Here is a 17,823-nt window from a genome sequence, read left to right on the forward strand (position 1 = left end):
ACAGGACATGTATTTGAGGAGTTTATTTCTCAACCCTTTTGAACTCTTTATCATCCTCTTCCCCGGGAGAGCAATTTAGACAGTGTGTTATAGATAGCTGCAGCCAGCCCAAAGGACCTGTGTTTTTACTGGCCGTCTCCTAGGAGCTCCCATAATGGTGCCGCCATCAATGTGAACAGTGTTCATTTGTCAGGCCCACTGACTACCCAGTCATGCAGAAACAGATTTCACTTACTATTGACTGACAAATGTTCAGCACTTCATTAATAGGAGAGGGCAAAGCACTGTGTAAACGAAAGCCCTTTAATATCCATTTAACGCTTGGGCGCAGGTCTGTGTGTGTGTGTGTGTGTGTGTGTGTGTGTGTGTGTGTGTGTGTGTATGTATGTCTCTGACGCATCTTTAGTCATTGCCACCGGGTATCTTTTATTATACAAATTTTTTGGCTCCAATTACTTAGTGATCACAGAGACAGATTTTCTCTAAGTCTGCGTGGTTAGGATAAGGGTGAGTTGTCAGGGGAAGGTATTGGCAAACATCAAAAACATACTCTTGTAAAAATGGCCCCAAAAAATTGCCAGACAAACCAAGTCTTGGTCATATGCCCTCACACACACCCAACCTACCACCTAGAAAGGCAATCTTCCTTTTGTAGCTCGCGGCCGGTTGCTTTTGCTTGACACCTGCATTCACACATGCTTAGCTACTGTCGTGTACACATGCACATATTGTGTCCTGTAAGTGACTGACTGAGGAAACCTAACTTACAACAAAGACTCAAACATTTTGGTACCAAAAATTATAATGGAGGAAAAGTCCTCAAAGTGTCCATGGGTTCTCATGCTAATCCAAGCACTGACATGGGGGAAATGCTCAAATGACTACCAGTGCAAGACCCTGTGTAATCAAAAATGAGTGCTACCTAATGGGGTCACACCATGTGAAGCAAAGTCAAGTGATAGCAGGGCTGAGGGTCACCATATTCTTGCAAGCTCTTATTATTCATTCACCCCCCAGGGGAACGAGTGACCCCCTCTCCCTCAGTGTATTCATTACAGGCCAGTTGATTTCATCTGGGGGGCCTCAGTGGGCTTTCAATGAGTCCACTCAGCATCTCTCCAGGCCTCTGAGACACAAGGCAGGCCTGTGAAAGGGAGCTAAAGCATGTGAGGTGGATTCCAAACAGCAGCAGCAGCAGCAGCAGCCCTCCCCCTAACTCATACCAAACCAACAGTACTGTATACAGTATGGAATGTTAACCCCCATAAATATGTTCTCTATACAGTTTTCACTTTATGATATATATATATATATATATTAATATTATTATTTTATTTTTTTAAGTTGGGGGGGGGGGCATTGTATTCTTGACTCTTTTGTTCTGTTATTTGGGAATGCTACTTTGTAGAATATTTATATAACTTGAATGAATGTGTTGGTGCATAATTTCCCTCAGAAAACATCAGGTGCGTAACTGCACAGTAACTGCACTGGCCCTGAATGCTTAAAACAGAGGTTTAGTTGAAATTGTGGGTCACAAGGAAATGTCAAAGGATTGATGTTATAAATAATAACAATAATAATAATACAACTTAAAATATAATCATATTTATCTATACACTCTTAAAGTACTCTAAGTACTGTTGTACTGACTTTGGACATGTTTGCAGACATACCTCTAAATCATGTTGTTCTCGCACCTCCTTTTGAGGTTAGGAGAAGCCGATCTGTTTTGGATTGAACTGGACGGAGTAATGTGCTTGCAATTGGTTGGATGTTACATTACAAGAACCCTCCCCCACATGCATGTAGAATGGTTGCTTGTTGTTATGTGCAGTGATGTGAATAACGGCGTTAAAATAAACGGCGTTACTAACGGCGTTACTTTTTTCAGTAACGGGTAATCTAATTGATTACTATTTCCATCGTTATAACGCCGTTACCGTTACCGGTAATTCAATGCGGCGCGTTACTACTGAAGCTTCTCATTGTCATCCGACCTCAGTCACAGCTGCAAAGGTGTTTTTTGTTTGTTTGTTGGGGAGGGGAGGGGCGAGACAACCGCTTAAGTGATCATGATTGGCTATGGTAGAGAACATTTCATGGTAAGCCAACCATAAGCCAACCATAGTTCAGTGTCAACACTTCATATTGGCTAGGATGGTTAGATGACTGGGTTGGCTGGATGAATGAATGCATGCAGTGGCGCCGGCAGGATTCGATTTCATAGTACGCACAGAAACGTAAAAAACTTTGCAGAAATAGCGATATTGAGCAATAAAGAGCAATATTTCTGCTTTCCTTCATATTTTCTTCATATTTTTGACATTAGGAACAAGTTATTAGTGTGATCACGATATCCGACCTTATGTACAATCCTCATAGCTTTTTTCTGTAGTGTAATCAATGGGTTTAAAGTGCTTTTATATTCATTTCCCCATATCTCCACACAGTAACTCAAATAGGGTAAGACAAGACAACAATATAGAGTATACAACATCCTCTGTTCCAGAATATGTTTTGCCCTGCACAATACTGCAATACTCCTTGATACTTTGGATCTAACGTATCTTATTTGAGATTTCCAACAGAATTTACTGGGCTTAAAGTGCAGACTCTCAGCTTTAGGTTAAGGGTATTCACATCCAAATTGAAGGAAGGGTTTATGAATTATAGCTCTTATATATAATAACCAAAAGTAATTAGACAATTGACTCAAAAGCTGTTTCATGGGCCAGTGTGGGCTATTTATTCCTTCATTATTTCTTTATCAATTAAGCAGGTAAAAGGTCTGAGTTGATTCCAAGTGTGGCATTTGCATTTGGAAGCTGTTGCTGTATACGCACAACATGCAGTCAACAGAGCTCTCAATGCAAGTGAAACAGGCCATCCTTAGGCTGTAAAAACAAAACAAAAATCCATCAGAGAGATAGTGGGAACATTAATAGTGGCCAAATTAACTGTTTGGTACATTCTGAGAAAAAAAGAATGCACTGGTGAGCTCGGCACCACAAAAAGTTCTGGACGTCCATGGAAGACAAGAGTGGTGGATGATCACAGGATCCTTTACATGGTAAAGAAAAACCCTTCACAACATCCAGCCAAGTGAAGAACAGTCTCCAGGAGGTAGGCATATCATTATCCATGTGTACCATAAAAGAAAGACTTCACACAAGCAAATACAGAGGGTTCACCACAAGGTGCAAGCCATTCATAAGCCTCAAGAATAGAAAGGCCAGATTAGACTTTGACAAAAAACATCTAAAAAAGCCAGCCCTGTTCTGGAACAGCATTCTTTGGACCGATGGAACTAAGATCAACCTGTACCAGAATGATGGGAAGAAAAAAGTATGGCTTGGAACGGCTCATGATCCGACGCATACCACATCACCTGTAAAACACGGTGGAGGCAGTGTGATGACATGGACATGCATGGCTTCCAATGGCACTGGGTCACTAGTGTTTATTGATGATGTGAAGACAGAAGCAGACAGATGAATTCTGAAGTGTTTAGGGATATTCTGTCTGCTCAGATTCAGACAAATTCAGCAAAGTTGATTGGATGGTGCTTCACAATACAGATGGACAATGACCCAAAATATAGTGTGTAAGCAACCCAGGAGTTTTTTAAGGCAAAGAAGTGGAATATTCTGCAATGGCCAGAGTCAATCACCTGATCTCAACCCAATCAAGCATGCATTTCACTTGCTGAAGACAAAACTAAAGGCAGAAAGACAAACAAACAACAACTGAAGACTGCTGCAGCAGAGGCCTGACAAAGCATCACAAAGGAGGAAACCCAGCATTTGGTGATGTCCATGTGTTCCAGACTTCAGGCAGTCATTGCCTGCAAAGGATTCTCGACAAAGTATTAAAAATGAACATTTTACTTACTGTATGATTGTTAATTTGTCCAATTACTTTTGAGCTCCTGAAAATAGGGGACTGTGTATAAAAATGGTTGCAATTCCTAAATGTTTCATACAATATTTTTGTACAACCCCTTGAATTAAATCTGAAAGTCTGCACTTCAATTACATCTTGATTGTTTCATTTCAAATCCTTTGTGGTGGCATACAGAGCCCAAATTATGGAAATTGTGTCACTGTCCAAATACTTCCAGACCTAACTGTATATAAATAAAAGAATGTCAATGACCCCAGGTGTGGGACTTTATTAGGTCAAACAGGTTTGAGGGGTCAGGCAAAGGACTTGGTGGAGTCAGGCAAGGGTCAGGCGATCATCGTTGTAATCCATGGAGCAGGGCAGGAACCGTGGTGCAAGGTGCTGGGCTGGAGGTGTCCATGGTGCTGAGTGCCCACTGATGAGCTAAATAAAACATTCTATTTCTGATGAGTCAACAGCACTAGGGCTCCTTCACAAAACCCTTACTGGAATCTTCATACACTCTGTGAATTAGTCTTTACTTTCTGATGAGTCAACAGCAATAACCCCATCCAGTGCGACATGTAGATAGCATATATTTAGAATATGTAAAATGCAAACACCAGAAATGCAAGAAAGTTTGAGGTATACCAAATGGAATTAATAACAAGTGTTACGACCCTTCTGTCTAGAGTAAAATAAGGGCCTAGGGTAGAGTGCACAATGTACAGGTGTGTTGCAACACAAATGCCCAAAAAAGTGTACAAGGGATCAAATCAATTCAAGTTTTATTTGTATAGCGCATTTCTTACAAGATGCGACTCAATGTGCTTCACGTAATGACATGTTCAGTGTCCAGTGTAGTGTAGTGTTCAGTGTTGTGTCCAGTGTAGTGTAGTGTTCAGTGTTGTGTCCAGTGTAGTGTAGTGTTCAGTGTTGTGTCCAGTGTCCAGTGTAGTGTAGTGTTCAGTGGTGTGTCCAGTGTCCAGTGTAGTGTTCAGTGTTGTGTCCAGTGTCCAGTGTAGTGTAGTGTCCAGTGTTGTGTCCAACCCCCAGTGGTCAGACACGGACAGCTCCGTTGGTCGCCAGTCATCCCTCTGCTCGGGACCACAGCTCGGCGCCTGCAAAAAGTCAGCTCTCAAAAACAAGAAAACAAGCAATAAAAATAGGGGGATAAGTAATCGGTAGACATCTGAGAATGTATCTATTGTGAACTTTTAAATTACATTAAGTGGTTGAAGACAACGCAGCGTTTTTTAGCCCTGCCAGCTGTACATCATTATCTTTGTTTTGTCACTATTTGCACTTCTGGTTATATGCATAACTGCATTTTGTTGTTGGTACTTGTACTCAGCAATGACAATAACGTTGAATCTAATCTAATATCTCTCTAATATCTCTGATAACGCTAAACCACATAGGATTACCCAATTAGCCAAGCCAGATGAACAAAACTACGTGCGAAACAGCCGCGTAACACATGCAACAACCTAAATAATAAATACACATCTGAAAACTATAACATGTTCATTAATAATAATATTATTATAATATTATTATTATTAATATTATTTCGAAATTCTCACCTGAGCTGCATTTGCCATTGTATTTGTAATTCTTCTTCTTCTTCTTCTTCTTCTTCTTCTTCTTATCAATTGCGTGTTCAAATTATTGTTCGTTAAATGTCCTATAAAATGTCGCCGTGTTTTTAAGATCCTTCAAAATCTCGCGGTTTCTCGCGGTTACTTACCGACGCGCTTACGATGACGCGCCCCAACCAAATATGGTCCATCACGTTTCCGGGTGATAGATTTGATGTCTGCAGCTGGACCCTTCTCACGTCATAAAGGGACCAAGTAATTTGATTGGACAACAGGCATTCCATGAGTGCTGATCAGATTTCCAGAGCGTAGTTACGAACGCACCCCTTGTTGTTCAGCGAGTGTCCTCGCGAGGGAGCAGGAACTGTGCAGCACACAAGCTCAATAGCAGCTCGCTGGCTCAGGTAAAACTGTCGGTGACTTTAGTTTAGATATATTATAGTATCTATATTATATTGTCTCATGTCAGTGGTGTCAATATTTACCTGAACACATAACAGCATGTGAAGGAGCATTTAAAGCCCAGTAAGGCAACAATTTCAAAGGTTTATTGACAAGTGCCATTCTCCTCAGCTGGGTAAGGCTTACGGTGTACTTACTCTAGCTAGCAACTTTTCAGTTCGTGGCTAACCACCAAGTTTAACTAACTAGCTATTTCCTTTCGCTTCTAGATTATTTACGGGATAATAAAGGCTTGACAGTATTCCAGTTATTATGGCGAAAGTGACAAGGAAATTCACGGTGACCCACAAGTATCACCGCAGACGCCGGCCGTATCCCGTCAGGACCATCACTACCCGCAGTCAGTGTCGTCAGGTTCGGGCCAGCGACTGTTTCTTTGAGCGGCTGGCCTCCGAGGTCTTTGACATGATCCTGGACAGACTCTCTGGTGGGTTCTGTTTGCTTTGGACATTTTTCAGGATGGGTGAATTATGATTATTTAGATGAGACATACCTATGAGGCTGAACTATTCTGATTGAAGCCGTTACCAGGGGCAGGGTACTAAATTGCATAAATATGTATAGCTCCAATGACGTGCATCTGAATTAATGAGATGTTTCTCCCTGCCTCATTGTTTGTTGTGGTAAAGTGTTGCAGATCAGTGTGTTGAGCATGGTGTCCAAGGCCATCAGTCGCTCCATCGTGGGCTATGTCTCCACTCAGACCTGGAGGAAGAGGATCATCGTACAGGGGTGTCATCACTCCACCGAGGTGTCCTCACTAGAACACTACACATCGCTGGGTGAGAGGCTCCTCAACAGCTTTATTTGATTAATTTACCTTTATTTTACTTAGTTGGTTGGCCAAGAACACACATGTTTATAATAAACTAATATTCAGAGCCACATTATTTCTGCTGTAATTCTTTATCAGGTAGATAGACCAAAGTATTATTTCGATCTCCTTTCATAGGGGGTCCGATGAGGAAAGCAAGTGGTCCTAGTTGGCAAATATAGTCACTATGTTACATTCTTGTTGTTTTTGCTCATTGTTTCAGGTTTATTGTTCAAGAGATGTACCCTCTTGCTGCCAACAAAGGATAGGCTAACGTTCATATATAGCAAGTTTTCACAGGTAAGACAGAGAGGTGAGGGAGGACAGATGAGGCAATGTTTAGCTGTGTGTGCTCTACAAACATTCTCACATTTCTAAACAAACCGAACAGTTGACAACATTGAATAGATTGTTATTTTCTAGTTAACCTTACTTAGACTAACACAGTTGTTACCTCCCACTCAGGTTCCTTGCTTCATGATGGAAGAGTGCATTAAATCAGTGCAATGCCAAGGCTTCTCCAGCTATGGAGCGTTTCTACAGGTGAGAGCCTAGTTACAAAGAACATCAGACAATTTAATGTCAAAGGCTGAATCCTGTATTGAGATGGTTAATGTTTGACTGACAGACATTGATAGCCGGCTGGGATGAGCTGGAGTGTCACAGAGTTTTCAACTTCCTGTGCGACTTCACAAATCTACCCCAGAAAATCATGTCAGTGGTCACAGGAAAGCCAGGTGAGTGTCTGTCCCTATAAGAGAGAGGGAGAGAGAGAGAGAGAGAGAGAGAGAGAGAGAGAGAGAGAGAGAGAGAGAGAGAGAGAGAGAGAGAGAGAGAGAGAGAGAGAGAGAAACAAACAGAAAGGCTAATTGAAAGAGTGTGAGAGACGTGAGTGATCCGTATGTCTTTTTTCTCCCTCAGGTTCATGTCAGCTGTTGGAGCAGCAGATCCGTCTGTTCTGCAGACAGGTTCTGTTGGACCCCTGGAAGAACCGCAAGGACACTCTGTTCTGGCTGACCCGCATCCTGAAACCCTGGCCCATTGTCAGCCAAGTCCGGCTGCTGTTCATCCTCTACGGACCACTGCTACCAGACGGTGAGAGGGACCTGGCCAAGGCTCTCATCCTGCTACACAGCGACCTGGAAGCCAAAGATTGGACCAGCGACACCATAATGGCCATCCTGGAGGAGCTCATAGGTAACTGCAGTAGCCCAGAGGACTTGGCAACTTTTAATGATTATATTTTACACACCCAAGAATGGTAGACAAACCTTTTACACTCTTTTGTCTGTATACTGTATATACTGTATGTCTGGTCAGTCCACACGTACAGTATGTACCATTACCATAGGATTATAGATTTCACTAAGCAAATGGTGAGTGCACCATCATGTGCGATGATGACTGATGTATAGATGATTCACTTACCTTAAGCCTGGTACACATATAAGGATTTTCTGATTATCTGAGAGAGACCCCACACATGAAGATAAAAAATCATGGATTGAACAGTCTTGATCGTATTGTGTGTGGTGTGCTCCAATATACAACCACATGCATAAAGATCTGTCCTCCGACAGTCTGGAGTCTCGCGTGAACAGGGTAGTAGTACCCTGACTGACCTGTAGAGGCAGCCATGTTCTACAGGGAAAATAAAGTGCAGAAGAACGAAAAGAAGAAGACGCGTCAGTCAGCTGGCTTCTTGATTGGCTACATTCCATTCCACGTCACAATCGGACTTGGGAGTTGTCAGTTTTGACCACAGACAAGAAGACTTTTGATCGTAAATATTGAACACGTCTAATATTTACGATCGTCGGCCCCGACCATTTTCCGAGCAGACTGTCGGGAGAAATTGACTCTTAACACACCTCACACCACAGGATAATCTTGTAGGATAATCTTTAGAGCCATCCGATAATCGGGCGTTTGCTGTCCTTGGTCGGAAGGGGGGAAATTGGGCCATAATCGGCCAGATTATCTTTATGTGTGTACCGGGCATGCGATAAATGTACTTCGCTTGTAAGTCGCTTTGGATAAAGGCGTCTGCTAAATGTCAAAAATGTTAATGTAAAGTGTGAATGCTGTGTGTATGAATGACAGTTGTTTTGTTTTGTGCTGGTTCTGTTGGCCTCCAGTCCTCGCCCAGGCATGGCACATGGAGAATGTGGCTCGTCTGTTGTTCCTGTGTGGGAACAGCGTGTGCCACAGCGTGCTGGCCAGCAAGGCCCTCAATGGACGCCTGTTTGAGAGCTCACGACTCATTGTGTACCTCACACTGGTCAGTCACTGCTGCTAAATAACTTTATTATCTGCTCTAGGGTTCCGGTATCTTTTAACCTAAGAGACACATTTCCCCCATTTTGTGCCCACTTAACGGAAGGTACTGCCTGAACCGGCCTGAGCTACTGACATTTCTGGTTCCCCCTCTCAGGTGTGTGAGAAGGATGGGTACTGCATGAACTGGTCCGTCAAGATGGTGCAGCAGGTGTGTGAGGTGTTCTCCTCCTCTGCTGACAAGTGGTCCTTCATCCAGGCCGTGGAAAACATGTTCTCAGAGGTTGCCATGGAGATGTACGAGATTATGGTGGCTGGTGAGTTGTTATAGGCACTTAGACTATCGTATCAGATCAGGGTCCAGATCCTTCAAGCTTTGTAGCACTAAAATAATCTTAAAGTTAAGGGCATATTATTTGGGAACACATTAATAGAAAAACAGTTAAAATAAGTAGACATATGCGGATTTCTAACTGTCAACGATCTTGTCACAGATAACGATCAAGAAGACACAAGAGACAAGTCTTCCTCAACGCCAGTGCTCACTTCCACACTGTGATTCTCAACATGTTCCTCACAAAAGAGTGAGATCGAGGAGAGGAGTAGTGTATATTATATATTATTATTATTATTGTTATATATTAATATATATTATATTATTATATAGAGTGATAAAGGGCATTATTTTGGGACCATGGATTTTCCCTCAATGAAAGAACATAACATTCTGTCTCAACTTGTATTGTATTATGGTTATGTATTGATTATACTGTTGTTTCTGTATGAAATATAAAAACACATTTGCATTATCATCAATTAGCCGATCACAAATGTTAACAATGAATATCTCCTGAAGACAGATGGATAGCCTGGGTAAATTAGGCTGTAAACCTACATATCGATCTATAGTAGTCTAATTGCCTAGATATACAATAGATCGACATCTATATTATTTCATACAAGTCACACTCTCTCACCTTAAGGCTACAGCATTCATTTACATTAAACTATTGTCAGAAGTTGACGAAATGACTTCAGTTGTGAATGAGATTCAACAGCAAATAAAGAGTCGAATATTATTATTATTATTAGTGATGTTTACTTTTGGCGTGAGATGGTTATGATGAATTTCTCTCCACATTTTTCACCTTGTATGATGTACACTGTCCACTACAAAAACAGAGAAAACACAAATATGAAGACAAGCCCTGGATTACAAGAGGACTAGAAAATGCATGCAAAAATAAAAATATACTATATAAACAGTTCTTAAAGGACAGATCAAAGGTAGCAGAAAATAAATACAAAACTTACAGAAATAAATTAACTAGTATAATGAGATACAATAAAAAGGAATATTATAATAAACTATTGGAACAACACAGAAGTAATACACAAGGTACATGGAAAGTGCTAAACAGCATAATTAAAAAGGGTACAAAAAAATCGGACTATCCAAATTACTTTAATAAAGATAAACTAAACATAACTAAACCAAAAGAGATTGTCGATGAGTTTAATGATTACTTTGTCAATGTTGGCTATAACTTAGCAAATGAAATTGTGGACCCAATAACGAAGGACGGTGTAGACGAAGATATTATTGATATAAACACCAACACCATATTTCTGAAGAAAACTGAAGAGAAGGAACTGATTGATGTGGTAACCAAATTTAAGAATAAAAAATCTACAGATTGTAATGACAAAGATATGAGACTAGTAAAAAATATTATAGAATATATTGCAAAGCCACTGACTCATATCTGTAACCAATCATTTCAAACCGGCATATTTCCCAACCAAATGAAAATAGCAAAGGTCATTCCTATCGACAAAAATGGAAACAAGCACAGTTTTTCCAACTATAGACCAATTTCTCTCCTTCCTCAGTTTTCAAAAATATTAGAAAAACTTTTTGTAGTAAGACTGGACGATTTTATAGAAAAACAAAACCTGCATGCATGGATGGATGAGTGTTAGGAAGGAGTGTACGGATGGATAGATGAATTAATGAATGAATGTTTAGGAGCTAAAGTTGGATTTGTCCAAGAAATTCATGTCTTATTTTTTCAGTACTACTTTAAAAGCACTTCATATTGTTTAACTGTTTACTTTTGTTGTGTTGAAAATACTTGAAGTTACAGTCTGTCTACCAGTTGTCTGAAGTTGTGTGACAGTTAATTTACACTACAAAGATTTAAAAGCACTTCATATTGTTAAATGTTTACTTTAAAAAGTAAGGCAATAGTTACTTTCCCTAGTAACTAGTTACTTTTATAATGAAGTAATTCAGTTACTAACTCAGTTACTTTTGGGGATAAGTAACTAGTAACTACCGGTATAACTAATTACTTTTTGAAAGTAACGTGCCCAACACTGGTTATGTGCATCGTCTTTTCCAAACCAGGTAGGAGTTTTTGCCTATGCTAGTTTTTCAACATTGAACAAAATGAAAGAAAACTGAATTCTGTGTTTTTGGAGCTCTGTCCAAGCAAAGTACTTAATTGATTTGACGTGCCGCGAGGCATCACTCCACCCCTTTTTCCTGCAAAGGATTTCCACAGGCTTTCCGAACTAGGAAATCCTGGTCTCAACGAGATTACCTTAAAGTATACTTTAATTTCATGCCCTTAAATGTGTGCTTTAATATACTTACAAAAAGTATACTATAATTTAATCTGTACTTTTGTATACTTTTGTATAAAAAGTATAAAAAGTTTGTATAAAAAGTATACTTTATTGTCATGTCCTTAATGGAACAAATGACCTTCTCTTTAAGGCTTCAGAAAGAGTTGGGGGGAAAACGATGGGAAAAATGGTGCGATTATTTAGCCAATGAAGATGGCGATTCTTTGTACTGATTGTATGTTTATATGCTGTATTTGCTGACCCCATGACCTTGTGTATGTATGTATGTTTTTTCTTTTTCTGCTGTTGATGTTTGTTGTCCATAAAATGTGGAGGAAAAAAAAAAGTATAAAAAAAAAGAAAAGACAGGATCCTGGAGTTTTATATACACAGCTTATTATTATGCTCTTAGATTTCTCCATATTTATTTCTACAGTGACACAATCCATAATGTTTTCTATTGTTATTGACATATTTTTTTACTATTTTACAGTCAAAGTCATTATTTACATACAAGGCAACTCCTCCTCCCTTCTTGTTTGTTCTGTTGGAGGTAAATAGTTCATAGTCCTCAAGTTCCACATCGGCTTCTTTTTCTTTACTGAGCCATGTCTCCGATACAGCAATGATGCTGAACTTGGTGAACTGTCTCAAATAGTCCTTAGTTTTCGTAAAGTTTCTATAAAGACTTCTACTGTTGAAGTGTATTATTGATAAATGATCATCCATTATTATATTACTTTTGAATTGTTCCTCTGTGTAATATTCAAAGTTGCAGACGGTTATTATTGTTGTAGAAGTGGTTCTCTGGGTCGATGTTGTTGTCAATGTCATACATTTTGTAAGGTTTTCAAAGTTCGACTCTTCATAGTTTTTAGGTGCAGCTGGATTATAATCCACACAGTCCAGTGATCCCATTTCTCCAAACTCATCATCATTTATATCGTTGAGTGGAAATGAATAATCCTTGTCCATTCCCATTTTGACAGTCATTGTCTGTTCAAGTATTTCCACTCAGATTTGAGTCATTGTCTGTTCAGGTATTGCACAGTCATTATTTGTTCTCTCACCATAATGAATGAATGAATGAATGAATGAATGAATGGTCTTTATTGTCATTGCTACAGTACAGGTACCAAACAACGAAATTTAGGAGGGGTGGCTCCCCTGGTGTTAGGAAAGAAAAAAAGAAAAAACACTTTTAAAAAAATCACAAGAAGGGAAGGAGCCGGTTTACATAAATAAAGGCTATATACACTATCCACTATACTATACTGTACAGATAGACGACTAGGGTTGTCATATTGCACAATAGAGTTATTGCACATTTATTTAAAGTGTCGCAGTTTGCAGGCTTGAAATTTACATATTTGTGCCTCAGCACTACACCTGATTTTTTCAGTCCAGCAGCTGCCATCAATCCGTCCAGACTGTCCAGGGCCCAGAACCTCGGTCTTTGCTGTGTTCAGGGCCTGGACGGCCCTGTGATAGAAGCTGTTCTTCAGTCTGTTTGTCCTTGCGGCCAAGGTCCTGAACCGCCTTTTCGAGGGCAGCCGGGTAAAGTGTTCGTACCCAGGGTGGGTTGGGTCCCTGGAGATCTTGGAGGCCTTCCTGAGACAGCGTGTGTTGTACAGCTCTTCCAGAGAGGGGAGGGGGGTGCCGGTGATCTTCTGTGCTGTTCTCACGACTCTCTGTAGCGCATTTCTCTCCGCGGTTGTGCAGCTGGAGAACCAGTTGCAGATGCCGTAGGTGAGGATGCTCTCCACTGCGCCGCGGTAGAAGGTCACCAGTATCTCCTGCTTGCTGTGTTCCTTCCTGAGGACTCTCAGGATGTATAGCCGCTGTTGTGCCTTCTTTGGAGGTTTCAGGAGATCCATTGGGCCTAATCATCACTTTACAGTTTCTTGTCCAAATGCCTTGCAACTTGTTTTCCTTCCTTAGAATGCGTGCCTGCCAGGCAATTTCAGCAAACCTGTAGCAGACATGTTTGGAAAGGTGGGGGCTCACCCCATAGATATCTGCCTTTAGATTGGAGGCACCGCTGAAGGGACACTCGAAAGCCGACACAGACGAAGATAAAGGAAATGATGCTGCAGATGCAGCCGCTAAATCAGGAGGGGGTGGCTGTGATTTAGGAGGTAGAGCCGCCATCTAATGATCGCAAGGTTGGCAGATCGGCGGTTCGAGCCCCGGAAGGCCACATGTCAGAGGGTCCTTGGGCAAGACACTGAAACCCAAATTGCTCCCAGTGAGCGGGCCGGCGCCTTGTATGGCACCTTGTATGTACCTTGTATGGCGCCTTGTATGGCTTGGTGTGTGAATGTGTAAATGAGAAGCCTTTGAAGCGCTTTGGATAAAGGCGGTATGTAAGTGCAGTCCATTGATATGTCCCCAGAGAACATCAGATGGTTTCAATCCAGCTAGACAAACCTAAATGCTCTGTACAGACTATAGATGACATACAGGGGGCCGCCCCCCCCCAAGAAAGGTCAGTGTGGGTAACAAGGGGGGTGACGCAAAGCTGGTCCTCTGAAAAGGGCTACGGGTTGTGGAGAGCGCATGACGGAAGAATCGTGGCCCGTGCAGGTCTAATGAATGTTATTGGTGCTGAGGCACATGGTCCCACTCATGGGTCGGTGCGAGACACTTGGGCGCTGATAATGAGAAAGTTGGTAGATGGTGATGAGGATGTTTACAAGAGGTGTATGCAAACGCTGGAGTTAGCACTGTTATTGGTGATTGGTTCGACTCTGTTTTTGGTAAATGTATAAATCTGGCTATGCTATGCTCACTGCCCTCCTCATCTCTGCCACGGTGTTGATCCTGTTTGGCTGCTGTATTGTCCCTTGCATTAGAGGCCTGGCCCAGCGACTAATTACTACGGCCATAACCAAGGTTGATGCTGGAACACAGATGCAATTACAAATGCTTATTGCTGAGCAGCAGCAGTCGCTGTTAGAGGGTGAGGAGATCATGGATCATGATACAGGAGTTGAAGATATGTTGTGATTATGGAGGTTTGTGAAGGAATGGTGTAAATAAAGGCATTTGCGGTCTACGACCCATCTCACCATGTCTGGCTACAAATTCTCTGTAATGGTCATAATTTTGTTTAATGACCAAGGGGGGATTTGTTGGGAATTTGTTATTAAAATAACTAAAAGTGATAAATCATGTACTATGTGCTCATTTAAATGATATGTGACTGAGGTCAGTTGAGAACAATAGGAAGGTCACGCAAAGCCAAAAGAGAGGTTCTGTTTTTGAGCGACAAGAAGAAGACAAGCTCCTGACTAAAATAAAGTTTTATGATTCAAACCGCCTGTAAATTACTTATTTTTACCTATGTGCTAACAACCATTTTATACCTGCTGTTATGATATTCTATTTTTCTGTACTGATTTTATACTTTCATAACTAATTATTAATGATAAGTCTATTCTTCTATACTATATTTTAACTTGTAAATCGAATCCTGACTCTGTGTAACTTCAATAGTTATGTTTTCACAAGCTATTTTGATAAGAACATAGCCTACTGACCTAGTCATGACCCCAGGGAATGGGTTTGATGATCAAATAACTGGCCAATCAGTGCTTTAGAACGCAAGTAGAATATACCCAAGGTAACTGTATAAAAATGTCTGTACATCCTAAAAACATAACTGTGTGCATATGCTTACCTGTTTCTTAAATACATAGCTGTGTGTGCATATGTAATTAACGAGCCCCAGACAGGGGGTGTGACTGCAGAGGGACACAGAGGGAGGCCAGAAGAAGAAGATAACACACAGTACACTCTCGCGCCCACACAGAGAGGAGTTGAAGGCCACATAACTAACTAAAACACTTGCTCACAGCTGCAACAGATTTTATGCTGACAATTAAAAAACTACCAGATAGGGGGGGAGGGACAGACCAGCCCCAAATGTTAAATAAAATGTATAAAGACTATGTACCAAGGCCAAACGGGGTTCTTGTTTGGTGAAGCTTCTGCAGTTAACCTGTTGACGGCTAGCTGATACTGGCCTGCGGGGGTGAAACTAGATGGGACCACTTTTCCATGGAAATGAACTATTATTGCTTGCTGATGTGCTTGAATAAAGATTATCTTAATGAACAGTTCAGTAGTGGTGCCTAATATTTGATTGGATCATTTAATCTTAAGAAGTGATATCAAGGACGTCTCGTTGAGATTAAACGAACTCGCTTGTAAGTGACGACTCAATTAAATCGATTCTGGAGAAGTTGATCGCCTTACATGTGGGGAGTGAGTTTTGCACTTTAAAAGCACCTTGTGTGTTTCTTCAAATCACAGAGGTTGGGACAGAACCCATATCTACCTTTTAAATTAATTATTCCTGTCAGTAGTTTGCACAAATCATTTTGTACAAACAAATTGCCTTTGCACATGGTTGGGGGAGGGGGAATTAAGTCTCTCCAAATGTTGAGACTCTCTTACACATTGAGTGTGGTGTGTGTGGAGTGAGTTTTGCACTTTAAAAGCACCTTGTGTGTTTCTCCAAATCACACTTATCATTAATCATTAGTTATGATAGTATAAAATGAGTATAGGAAAATAGAATATCATAACAGCAGGTACAAAATGGTTGTTAGTACATAGGTAAAAATAAACAATCTACAGCACTTTCTCCCAGTCAGGAGCCCCTTCCCCCCATGTCGCTCAAAAGCAGAACCCCCCTTTATGGTTCTGTGAGACTTCAACTGACCTCAGTCACATATTATTTAAATGAACACACAGTACTTGATTTATCACTTCTAGTTATTTTAATACAAATCCCTAACAAATGTAGTAAAAAAAATGTAAAAAAAAAAAAATGTGCTTTATGGATCTGGGACCCCTTAACATCATTATTTGATTTTTTCAAATTATCATTTCATTTCCCCACTCTATTAGACAAAATCACGCTATAATTAGTCGCTACTTGGTTTTCAGGTGTGGATTCCCCCCCCCTCCCTTTCTTTGAACTCCTCCCTTTCCTTTTTCTATTTAAACTTCCTCTTCCTGGTTCAATCTTCAATTCTCCCTGATGAAGGCACAGTGTGCTGTAAACGTTGGAGCTTTTTCTTTCTTTTAAGCCTTTTATGAGATCAGTCTTGCTTGACTTTTTTTTAAAAACATTCTTGATAGGTTGGGACAGAACCCATATCTACCTTTTAAATTAATTATTCCTGTCAGTAGTTTGCACAAATAATTGTGTACAAACAAATTGCCGTTGCACATGGTTGGGGGAGGGGAAATTAAGTCTCTCCAAATGTTGAGACTCTCTTACACATTGAGTGTGTGGTGTGTGTGGAGTGAGTTTTGCACTTTAAAAGCACCTTGTGTGTTTCTTCAAATCACAGAGGTTGGGACAGAACCCATATCTACCTTTTAAATTAATTATTCCTGTCAGTAGTTTGCACAAATAATTTTGCACAGACAAATTGCCTTTGCACATGGTTGGGGGAGGGGAAATTAAGTCTCCAAATGTTGAGATTCTCTTACACATTGAGCGTGTGGTGTGTGTGGAGTGAGTTTTGCACTTTAAAAGCACCTTGTGTGTTTCTTCAAATCACAGAGGTTGGGACAGAACCCATATCTACCTTTTAAATGAGTTATTCCTGTCAGTAGTTTGCGCAAATAATTTTGTACAAACAAATTGCCTTTGCACATGGTTGGGGGAGGGGAAATTAAGTCTCTCCAAATGTTGAGACTCTCTTCCACATTGAGTGTGTGGTGTGTGTGGAGTGAGTTTTGCACTTTAAAAGCACCTTGTGTGTTTCTTCAAATCACAGAGGTTGGGACAGAACCCATATCTACCTTTTAAATTAATTATTCCTGTCAGTAGTTTGCACAAATAATTTTGCACAGACAAATTGCCTTTGCACATGGTTGGGGGAGGGGAAATTAAGTCTCCAAATGTTGAGATTCTCTTACACATTGAGTGTGTGGTGTGTGTGGAGTGAGTTTTGCACTTTAAAAGCACCTTGTGTGTTTCTTCAAATCACAGAGGTTGGGACAGAACCCATATCTACCTTTTAAATTAATTATTCCTGTCAGTAGTTTGCACAAATAATTTTGTACAAACAAATTGCCTTTGCACATGGTTGGGGGAGGGGAAACGAAGTCTCTCCAAATGTTGAGACTCTC

General features: G+C 40.6%; 1 protein-coding gene across 1 annotated transcript; it reads left to right on the forward strand.

The window, feature by feature from the left end:
- Positions 1 to 6,200: 6,200 nt before the first annotated feature.
- On the forward strand, positions 6,201 to 9,598 carry LOC308150505 (F-box only protein 47-like; the record flags this gene model as incomplete). The annotated part of the gene is made up of 9 exons (XM_080523327.1): positions 6,201 to 6,375; positions 6,578 to 6,730; positions 6,986 to 7,062; positions 7,228 to 7,305; positions 7,391 to 7,499; positions 7,684 to 7,959; positions 8,901 to 9,043; positions 9,197 to 9,356; positions 9,534 to 9,598. 9 exons carry the CDS (start codon positions 6,201 to 6,203, stop codon positions 9,596 to 9,598), a joined length of 1,236 nt encoding a protein of 411 aa, XP_080379453.1.
- Between the last annotated feature and the right edge of the window lie 8,225 nt (positions 9,599 to 17,823).

This window comes from Nansenia antarctica, assembly GCF_963989245.1.
Source record: "Nansenia antarctica genome assembly, chromosome: 2".
Classification (NCBI taxonomy): Eukaryota; Metazoa; Chordata; class Actinopteri; order Argentiniformes; family Microstomatidae; genus Nansenia; species Nansenia antarctica.